This window comes from Bidens hawaiensis, unplaced genomic scaffold, assembly GCF_021521415.1.
Source record: "Bidens hawaiensis isolate Kalapana, Puna unplaced genomic scaffold, B.hawaiensis_p1.1 tig00005977_1, whole genome shotgun sequence".
Classification (NCBI taxonomy): domain Eukaryota; kingdom Viridiplantae; phylum Streptophyta; class Magnoliopsida; order Asterales; family Asteraceae; genus Bidens; species Bidens hawaiensis.
In genome coordinates this window covers 36,026-47,716 of record NW_027491396.1, presented here as the reverse complement: position 1 = coordinate 47,716, position 11,691 = coordinate 36,026, and the positions used below count along the sequence as shown (strand labels likewise).

At 39.9% G+C, this 11,691-nt stretch overlaps 1 protein-coding gene across 1 annotated transcript; it reads right to left on the bottom strand.

Moving 5' to 3' along the window:
• Window positions 1-7,294: 7,294 nt before the first annotated feature.
• Window positions 7,295-9,073, bottom strand: LOC143631249 (uncharacterized). Its single transcript, XM_077100068.1, has 2 exons — window positions 8,206-9,073; window positions 7,295-7,341 (listed from the first exon to the last, which is right to left on the bottom strand). The coding sequence occupies exons 1-2, from the start codon at window positions 9,071-9,073 to the stop codon at window positions 7,295-7,297; spliced, it is 915 nt and encodes a 304-aa protein (XP_076956183.1).
• Window positions 9,074-11,691: the final 2,618 nt, after the last annotated feature.

Below are 11,691 nucleotides of genomic sequence, written 5' to 3'. Positions count from 1 at the left end.
TGATATGATGAAGATCTGAAGTTCTCCTGACGATTATAACACTATTTCTCCAGGAGTAAGGGAGAGAGTTAAGAAGCTTGTCATTGATCTCAATTTGGTGGTATTCAATTCCAGCACCGCTGATTTTGGTAATCAACAATTCAAATCTTGAGATGAGACTATCAATCGTTTCTCCTTGAATGTAGTTAAACATCTTAAACTCTCCCTTCAACATCCCTTTCCGGTTGTTTCTCATTTCCAAGTTGCCTTCAAACTTGTTTACTAAGGCATCCCACAGAGTCTTAGCAGTGGTGTAGTCTCTCAAAGTCAATGAAATTTCCCGTGAAAGTCATACAGTCAGCACACCAAAATCTTTTTTGACTACAGCAAGCATTCTTCTATCATCGTCATCATAATCTGCTATCGCTTTAGGAACCTCGCCATCAGTATCAGTGGTCATAGGACGACGTGAACCTTGTTCTAAGGGTCTAAGAAGATTGTAAACAATGATATTGAGATAGTTTTGAAATCTCCATTTAAACTCATCAAAGTCACAATCCCACTTCATCAACTTTGGAGACTTCGTCGTTGTTCCTACCTCGTTCTCAAACATCACATACTTTATGGCTTCATTACTTGCACCAGTGTTAGGAATGGGATTTTCCATTGCTTAACAACTCAAAGATCAACACTTGAATCAAAACTGCTTAACACTCTGTTCCCGAGTTTCATTTAACAAGTGAAAAGAAAGGAAAGGAAATTAGTAGGGAAAAGAAAGGAAAGGAAAAGAATTTTGTGATTTCATTTTGTGTTCCTGAGTTTAAATGAAAGGAAAGGAAATTAATCAATTTATGTGTTCTAGAGATGGATGGAAAAGAAAAGAAAGTTGCATTTTTACTATTATACCCTTTATAAAGAAAATTAAATAAAAACACTCCAAAGTTAAAAATTGCTCACAGTAATGTAGCTTACAATGCAAACAATAAGAAATGTAAATTCATCCTCAAGAAAAGCTCACAATAACATTCAAAAGTTAAAAATTGCAGCATCACAGTTATTTGGGAGGCAATTATTAATTACTAGAGAAACCTGTAACAAAGCATTAAAGAACATATTAGATGATATGAAAATAAAATTTATATAAATCTCTCTCTTGAAATGAGATAATACCGAAGGGTATTGACTTGCCTGTTGAACGTCCAATCCCCTGGCTCATATATTTGTGTTATAGATCTCATAACTAGTTTGTTTGAAAATTAAAACCATATATTACAAAAACCCGTCATGTAACCTGCAGTGTGTTAGTGGATTTTTCTAAATAGTTTGTAACTTTATATTGATAAATGATTTGCATATTTTACTTTTGAAATGAATAATGAATTTTTAGGCATAAAGCTCCTGCAATTTTTTTTCTCAACCAAATAATGCTAACTATTAAAGCTGCTGCATTTTCAAAAACCCATGTAACCCGCGAACCGTTCCTGTGAAATCATTCAAATCAGTTCCTGTTCCGATCCAGTCCAGGTTCTACCCTTTGCCATCCCTAGGCCAAACTGTGAAATAAAACCGAAACCAAATCGTTAGTAACGGTTCGGTTTGGTTCAGTTTTTATTTTCAACGGTTCGCTTTTGATTTTCATTGTTCAAAAACTGTTACTAACGGTTAGACCTAAAAATTATAATTCAATTTTTAAGAGGATTTTATAATTACTAATCTATGAGAAGCTTTGATCAACTTATTAAATTCAAAAGGTGTAAAATTTAAAATAAAGTATTAGATATTAAATTAAGAATACCAAATAATAGAGGGGTTGAAGATATTGATGATGAAGCAGGTGGTCTATGGATGTGGGTATGCTTGGGTCGTCACTGATGTTGAAGTTGTGATGATGAATTGATGTGTCTAGGTTTGGTGAAGGCAACAAAATAAACACATGTGAACTGATGTTGATGTAGATAAGATGATAAAATGAGGGTAAACTAGTAATTGCATTTATAACTCATTTCCTTTCCATATGATTCCTTCCATTTGGAAGGAAAATGAATCATACTAGTTTGTTATCACTTTCTTTTCCTTTCCCTCACGGTTCCTTTCAAATAAATCTCTGGAAAATCTTTATTTTCAAATTCCTTTCACTTTCTTTTCTTTTCCCTTCATTAATAATACTCTGGAACATAGTTTAAAAACTAAGTCACCTGTATTCTAATGAATAGAATAAAGTACTCAAATCAGAAGATCACCCCAAGTCAAATGTATTCGAAATAAATGGGTATTCGAATGCTTGAATTTATTCGAATAGAGCTTAGAATGTAACCAAATTGAATAGGTAAAAGTATTCGAATGATGTATATATTCGAATACAATTGTATTTGAATGGTTTCAGATGAACATTTGTATTCGAAGACAATTTTGTATTCGAATGACTACCTTGTATTCTAATACTTTCTGATTCGCATAGAGAAGGTTTAGAATACATATGCCTTGTGAAAAATTGGTCTACAATTGTATTCGAACACTGTATTTGAATTGTCTTGTGTATTCGAACTGAAATAGCCAAGTATGAGAATTGGGACTTGTATACGAATTGAACCCGAATTGTTCTTGTATTCAAATCACACTTGTATTCCAAATGGGTATTCGAATTCACACTTGTATTCGAATCAAATTCGAATACTTGTGAAGGCAACCCACTTTCTTGCCACATTTTACAAAAATTCCCTTTGCATGTATGACACAACTTTTTATCATATCTTTGGAGATTTCCACTTAAACCAATACATGCACTATTCCAACACCAACACTTGAAGATTCAAACACCACATAAACAACCTTTTTACAAACTTTTAACATTCTTGAAGATCTTAAACATAAACAAACTTATTTTCTTGAACCTTTTGAAGAACACAAGAACCCGACCCCACTTATTTTCTTGAAAAAACCGTCTTTTCACACACATAAGACCAAAATCTACAACTAGTAGAGCCCGAAAGCTCTGATACCAATTGTAGGTCCCTTGACCGGATCAAACAACAAACAAACTAAGTATTAGTCATCTTGGATCAACCTCTCAACTTGTTGGCGGAAACAACCAGTTAGGACCGATATCTCGAATCTTGTGGTGTAGTTAGGGAAGGTCGAAAGTTTAGAGGGAGGGAGAGAGAATTTGTGAGTAGTAAGTTAGATGATTTGCAAAAGGTTGTGTGAGTATGTGTATATAGTGTGTGTATTCAATACTCTTCTTTCATTAATAAAGGCCCAATGGCCTCTAAACACATGAGGCATCGGGCCCAAACATACATAAGTAAACAAACTATTAACGTAAACTAACGAGATACAAATTACAAAAGACTAATACTAGAATGGGCCTTATATTATTATTTGTTAGCTAATCTATATAAATTTTATTTATTTTTATATATTTATTAATTATAATCTCATGTAAAACATAATGTATAGTGTTTAGTTATTTTGATCAGAATTTTATGGATAATATATATTATTATATAAATATATATTTAACACATTAAATAAGAGTTATATAAATTTAGGCTCGCAAACTAGCTCAAACTTGATAAGTGAAGCTGGGGATCATTTGTTATACAAGTTTTCTAAGGCTCGGGCTTTAGTTTGTTTAAGCTCGGCTTGATTAGAGCTCTTTAACAAGCTGATTTCGAGTAGCTCACGGGCCGGTTTGGCTTGTTTACACCCTTTACTAAAAGTTTCATAATCTCATTAAATTAACTTTCATTTCATTTTTCGGTCTTGAATCTGATAAAATATCACTCACCAAAACTTGATATTTTAAAGATTCATAAAAAGTTCAAATAAATGTAAAACAATTGTTTACTTGTGTATGATTTAGGTTTTATAGAGTTGAGATTTTGTTGCTGTAAAGCAAGATGAACCATATGGGTGATATTACTCTGAAAGTGACTTCAAAGCTAGATTTTTCAACCTAGAAGTACAAGGCTGTTGATCTGATATAAATATTTGGTATGATAATTGGTGTTTTAAACTCGTTTTTAAAGTATTAATAAATAACTGCGAAAACTCAAGATCAGTTTCGTTGTTGCAGTTGGTATAAACCCGGGCCTGTGCTCGTCATCCTTGTATTTGTATATGGTTTGGATCTTTGATTATGGTCTTCAACAGGTTGCTCAGTATGCTGCTTTAGTATTATTATTTTTTTTATTTTCATTGGTTATTTTTCTTTTTAAATTTTGGGAAGCAAATTTTGATTTTTCTGTTGCTAAATAAGTGATCTTTAACTTGAACTGCAAATCAAATGAGTTGATAGAAAGATATGCATAGAAGAGATATGAACGAGAGTTGTTTTTGGTGAATAATGCTTGCCTCCTTTGTTATTATTATCCCCATATATATAATACAAAGAGATCTCCTATTTGGAGAGAATATTCTAAGTTTGAATTCAAATTACAAGATAAATATCGAGACTAAATATAGTACAAATATACTACTCTATTACTCCCCCGCAGTCTTAGACGGAGGTGAACGGAGACTAAGAATAGAACGAAAATCTTCAAAGAGTACACGCGGAAGACCCTTCGTAAAGATGTCGGCAATCTGAAATGAAGAGGGGACATGAAGGACCCGAACTTGTCCCCGTTGTACCTGTTCCCGAAGGAAGTGAATGTCGAGCTCAATGTGTTTAGTTCGCTGATGTTGTACGGGATTCCCAGACAAGTAAATGGCACTCACGTCGTCACAATAAACAATGATGGCTCGAGTGAGTGGTCGATGAAGCTTCAAAAGAAGGTTGCGTAGCCAACAAATTTCAGCAACAACATTCGCAACCCCTCGATATTTAGCCTCGACACTAGAACAGGAAATAGTTGGCTGACGTTTAGAAGACTAAGAAATTAAGTTGGATCCATAATATACACATTATACGGACATGGATCGTCAGGTGTCTCGACAACCTGCCCAGTTAGCATCAGTATATGCAAGTAAGGCCGGGCTCGCATGACGATCCAATGTGAGACCAAGGCAGACCGTCCATTTGATATATCGTATCCTTTTGAGTGCATCCCAATGGTCCATCATAGGAGCGTGCATGTACATACATACCTGTTGTACAGCATAACTAATGTCAGGTCTGGTGAAAGTAAGGTATTGCAAGGCACCCGCCATGCTTCGATAAAAGGGTGGGATCTGTGAATGGTATGCCCGAACCACTACCGAGTTTCCCATTTGTATCAACCGGGGTAGCCGCTGGTTTACAGGTGTCCATACCATGAATGATATCCTGAGCATAGTTTTTCTGTGATAGAAACATATTATCACCGGTTCGAGTGACCAAAATGCCATGAAGTAGCTTAGTGGTCCCAAATCTTTCATGGCAAATTCCGATGCCAAGGAAGACATTAGGTGTTGACGCAGGTCATCCGAAGATGTAGTGAGAAGAATATCGTCAACATATAGTAGAAGGTAGGCGGAGTCTCGACCGTGATTTAAAATAAAAAGGGAATTATCACACTGACTTTGTCTAAACCCCAAATGTAAAACGTAATCTGTGAACCGTTGGTACCAAGCACGAGGTGCTTGCTTGAGCCCATATAATAACTTTTTAAGTAAGCAAACATGGTCCGGATAATCTTTGTGTCAAAATCCCATGGGTTGATACATGTAGACAGTTTCATTTAACTTGCCATGTAAAAAGGCGTTTGTGACGTCCAACTGATGAACCTGCCATGAGCGTGATAATGCTATAGATAAAACCGTACGGATCGTTGCCGGTTTAACAACCGGGCTAAATGTTTCTCCACAATCAATACCAACCTGTTGAGAGCGACCGTCATAAACCAATCGAGCTTTGTAACGCTCTAGGGTGCCATTAGACTGAAACTTGTGTTTAAACAACCACATGCTATGGATTATATTCATTTGAGGATGATGTGGGACAAGTTCCCAAGTCTCGTTTTTAATAAGGGCATTAAATTCATCGGTCATAGCGTTGCGCCATTCCGGTATGGACAAGGCAAAAGCGGGGTTTTTGGGAATTGGAACGATGGTGGTTGAGGAGAGATTAAATAGTTTCTTTGGCTTTATAATGCCGTCCATGCCGCGAGTTCTCATGGTACGGGTTTTGGTTTGTATGTTAGGTTGTATAGGTGGTGGGGTTGGTGGAGATGGATTATGGGTTGGTGAATTTGGTATTGTGGACGTGAAGTCAGTGGGTGGCAAGGGTAGCATCTGGTTCGGGGAAGGAATGGAATTGGCCAAGTGGGGATTTTAGGCTTGTGGAGATGTGGGTGTGGGCTGTAGTGGTGTGATGGGATGATTGTGTGGTAGGTCCGTAGGATGTGATGGTGTAGAAATAGGAATTGGTATTGAGCTAGTGGGTGGTTGTGGATTGATGTTGGTCCAAATGTGAGGGTGCGGTTGAGTATCTAAAAAGGAATAGGATGGTGTAGGTGTTGGTAAGTTTGCAAATGGAAAGATAGTTTCATCGAATATGACATGACGAGATATTGTTATTTGTCGAGTAATTATGTCTAAAACATTTGTACCCGCGATGATGGGTGGGGTATCCAAGGAAGACACACGGATTGGAACGATAAGCAAGCTTGTTTGTAAGAGTTGAGAGGTGAAGGGGATAACAAAGTGAGTCGAAGACTCGGAGATGATCATATGTTGGGTGTCGTTTGTAAAGAAGTTCGGTGGGTGCCAAAAAGTTGGGGGTAGATGGGCATGAGCAAGGAGGGTTTGAATCATGTTATTAATGGAGCAGATTTTGCGTTCCGCTTTGCCATTTTGAGAGGAGGTGTGAGGGCACGATAGACGAAATTTCATGCCATGTTGATCGCAAAATTGTTTAAACGATGAGTTGACATATTCGGTTCCATTGTCACATTGAAAAGTTTTTATTTTTCGTTCAAATTGAGTTTCCATTTGATTTGAAAAGGTGGAAAAAATAGAGAAGACTTGGAATTTTTTAGCAAGAGGATAGGTCCATAAGAAATTTGTGAGATCATCCAAGAATAGTATATAATAACGATGTCCTTCGGTGCTTATGACGGGAGATGTCCATAGGTCAATATATATTATATCAAATGGTAAAGATGTGCATGTATAAGAAGGCATAAAAGGTAACTTGACACTTTTCCCAAGAACACAAGATTGACATAATGTTTTATTCAATTTATTAAATGAAATAACATTTGAATGTTTCAAAGATTGTAATAAAGCCGGGCCTGGGTGACCAAGTCGTTGATGCCAAAGTTGATTGGAGATAGCAGCAAAACGTGAAGGTGAAGTGTATTGGGTAGACTCCGGTGGAAGAAGCGGATACAAATCACCGCTGCTGTTGCATCGAAGGATAGGGATCCGGGTCTTGAAATCCTTCACAAGAAAACCAAACGGGTCAAATTCTATGGAAACCCAATTATCGATGGTAAAACGACGGACATAGATAAGATTTTTAATAAGTTTAGGAGCATATAGGACATTATTTAATTTTAAGGGTGGGTAAGGTGGTGGAAGGTTTTGATTGCCTTGTCCAAGAACCGGAATAGCATTTCTGACGATAATATTATTTAAAATGCCATTTTTAAAAGGAGATTGGAAATTACCCGGGTTGTTGGTCATATGCGAGGTTGCACCAGTGTCCATGTGCCATGGATCCGGTGGATTGAGTGACATGGTGTAGAGAGTCTGTTCAATGTTGGTGGGAGCGTAAGCCGTGTGGTACGAGTGAGCAGGTCTCGAACCAAGTAGTCCTGGGTAGGGGGAGAGGCCCATGCTTGCTGGTTAGAGAATAGTGAGTATTGTTGTTGGGATGCCCACTGTTGAGGGGGTGGGGTCCAATTTGAAGTATTGATGTTGGAGCATTCTCATTCCACCCCATATCCCTAAACCAAAAATTACACTAAAATTCACTATATTTTCTCTCTCCATTTTAATTAAATAATACTTTTTATACCTTTTATCATTACATTTTCTCTTTCCTTCACTCACAATCACTTTCAAAATATATTAAAAAATTATAGAGGGTGAACAGTAACTTTTCAAATATACAGAAAAATCACTACTTTCTCTAAAATATAAAAACTATTCACTCACAACACCCTAAATCACTCACTAAATTATAAAAACACCCCTCACATGAAAAGAGTGGTGGGATGAGAATGCTCTTAGGTCCATTCGTATTGTAACCAAGGCTATTCTGCCCATAATTATTGTAGTTATTGGTGGGTTGATAATTACCATACCGGCCTCTGCCCCAACTTTGTCGGCCACCTTGACCTCTACCTCGCGAGCGACCACGAACACATCTCCGATCTGCCATGTTATCGGTCCTGCCATATTCCGACCTGTTGTACTCCGATCTGCTATATTCAGGGGTTGGTTTTGGCTCGGGTCTTCCTGTTGCAGTGTGTAAAGCTGTGCCGGAAGCTTTAGCGGCAGCGGCGGCACATGGATTCTTTCGGATTTCCTCCTTAATCACACTAGAACGAGCCTTGTAAAAGGACGGAAGTGGTTCTGTGTTTTGAATGACCATAGCAATGCCTTCATATTGCTCATTGAGACCCATAATGAGTTGAAGCACAAGGTCGGCGTCCGTCAACGGAGCATCGACGTTGGCAAGTTGGTCGGAGAGGAGCTTGAGTTCTTGATAATATGCATGCATGTTGGGGACGTTGTCAAGTCTTGTGTTGGCGAGTTTGGTTTTGAGATAAATGGCCCATGACGCTTTGTTGTCACGGAATAAGTCACCGAGGGTTGTCCATGCCTCATGAGCCGTGGTATTGGTTTTAATGATAGTGTTCAAAAGGTCATAAGAGATGGTGTCATAGATCCATTGTAGGACTATGGAATCGAGCCGTTCCCATGAATCGAGCGTGGAAGGAGTGTTGGGTTTGGGAGCATCAGGTTTGGAAGGTTCTTTGGAAGAGGAAGTGGTGGCTGTTGGTGGTTCATTATGAAGTAGGTGGTCATAGACAAGGAAAGCTTTGCAATGGATTTTGAAGAGTTCCGACCAAGACGTGAATTGGCCGGATTCAAGGTCAAGAGTGATGGTGATAAAATTTTTGATATTAGAAACCGTAACGGCGGGATGTAACTTGGGTTCCATGGTGGATTAGGATCGGGATCAAAGACGAAGATGATGAAGAGGGAGGCGGCTAGGGTTTTCCTGACCGTGATACCATGATAGAAAGATATGCACAGAAGAGATATGAACGAGAGTTGTTTTTGGTGAATAATGCTTGCCTCCTTTGTTATTATTATGCCCATATATATAATACAAAGAGATCTCCTATTTGGAGATAATATTCTAAGTTTGAATTCAAATTACAAGATAAATATCGAGACTAAATATAGTACAAATATACTACTCTATTATGAGTGATTACGTACAGAAGGTTTTGTTTTGTGGGATGAATGCTTTGTTTCGCGTTAACGTGTTCATGTGTACCCATCAAAGATTACAATTTGTTCTCAAGAGCGTTTATTGTGTGCAATAAAATAAAGCCATTTAGAAAAAACAAGAAAAAAAAAAAAGAAGAAACGAAAAAAGAAAGAGCAAAAAAAGTGATCGTGCCAAATTGGGATGAACACACGATGAGTCGTAAAGTGTGAGTTTGATTAGAATTTGGAAGGAAGAGGGGACAATGGGTTTTGTAAAAGGGAATTTAGTATTTTATGTTCTTTAGCATTCCTATTTTTTCCCTTTATTTGCCAACAAAACATACGTTAATTTTCAACAGAACTAATTCAACTTTCACTGAGTTCCAATTTCTTCAAAACATTCCACCTTTATTGTAGGGGTATGGTATTAAACCCGGTTTTACGACCCTAAATTTATTATGTTTTGGCTTATTTTATTATATGGACTAATACAATGTTATTGGGCTGAGGGGGTTTTGTGGAGGTAACCCTAACTGGGCTAGGCCCATTAGGGTATCATGATGGTGGCCATGAGGCTCTTTATATAAGGAGGTCTCCACCTCCTTATTAGGGGGTCATGCTCAACAAAAGCCACCACCACTTTTTTGTGTCTGTAAACAAGAGATCTTCAGGATTTCTTAGCAGTCACCTCCACAACCCCGAAAAACCATTGCAGGTCTCAAGCAACCGGAGAAGAAGATCAAGACGTGGTTCGTTCATCTCGAAAATCCGTGGAAACATCGTCATGGATCAGGTCAAATTCATTTCATGCTTCGACATTGGCGCCATCCGTGGGACGGCAACGAACTACCCTTCGATCTTCATCTCGGCTGTCAGATCTCTCCCAGGAAAAACCCGGATCTGGAAGTTTACAGAAAAAGGCTTCAAGGCTTGTTCTATTAAAGCTCAAACAGATCCATAGATCTAAAAGAGGCTTCCAGATCTGTGCAAAAAGAAACTGCCTGATTCGAATGATCAGGTCTCCGGATCTGTAATGGTTTTAAATCTGCTCCGAGCTTCAGATCTATCTAGATCTGATTTACAGATCCAGATCTAGATTACAGACCTGGATTTTAGGTTTAAAGTTGCAGATCTGACTCTAAAATTGCAGATCCAGAAATTACCAGACTTCCGCCGCCATGTACGCGCGCCCGCGGATTCTCACTCCGCAGCCGTGCATGTGCCGCCGCGGAAATCACCATGTGGGTTTTGCGCAAGAGACCTCTGCCATGCACGCGCACTCACGAGTCACCACTCCATCGCCGTGCATGCGCGCATCAGGCTTCGCGCCAAACTTAAAGGTTGGGAATCCTCATAATATCCCATATGGCTACGCGCCAAACTTAAAGGTTGGGAATCCTCATAATATCCCATATGGCAACACGCCATACTTAAAGGTTGGGAATCCTCATAATATCCCATATGGCTACGCGCCATACTTAAAGGTTGGGAATCCTCATAAACCCATACGGCTTCGCGCCGAATACAAGACCGACGCGGCTCCGCTCCGTTCAACATGCACACCACCATGATGCTTGAGCGCAGTCGCATATCACATGTTCATGCACCACATATGCTCACGCATCACAGATGCTCACGCATATTACATATGCTTACGCATCACATGCTCTCACATCAGTCTACGCGCACGCGCACGCAACATCTGCGCGTGGCGCGGGACATCAAGTCTACGCGCACGCGCATGCAACATCTGCGCGTGCGCATAACACAAAGCCAGAGCCTATGCGCACGCGCACGCAACATCTGCGCATGGCGCACAGTCTACGCGCACACAATATCTTCGCGTGGCGCGGGACATAAAGTCGCGCGCACGCGCATGCAACAACTGCGCGTGGCGCGGGACATCAAGTCTACGCGCACGCGCATGCAACATCTGCGCGTGAACCTAACACAAAGCCAGAGCCTATGCGCACGCGCACGCAATATCTGCGCATGGCGCACAGTCTACGCGCACGCGCACGCAATATCTGCGCGTGGCGCGGGACATAAAGTCTACGCGCACGCGCATGCAACAACTGCGCGTGGCGCGGGACATCAAGTCTACGCGCACGCGCATGCAACATCTGCACGTGCGCATAACACAAAGCCAGAGCCTATGCGCACGCGCACGCAACATCTGCGCATGGCGCACAGTCTACGCGCACGCAATATCTTCGCGTGGCGCGGGACATAAAGTCACGCGCACGCGCATGCAACAACTGCGCGTGGCGCGGGACATCAAGTCTACGCGCACGCGCATGCAACATCTGCGCGTGCGCCTAACACAAAGCCAGAGCCTATGCG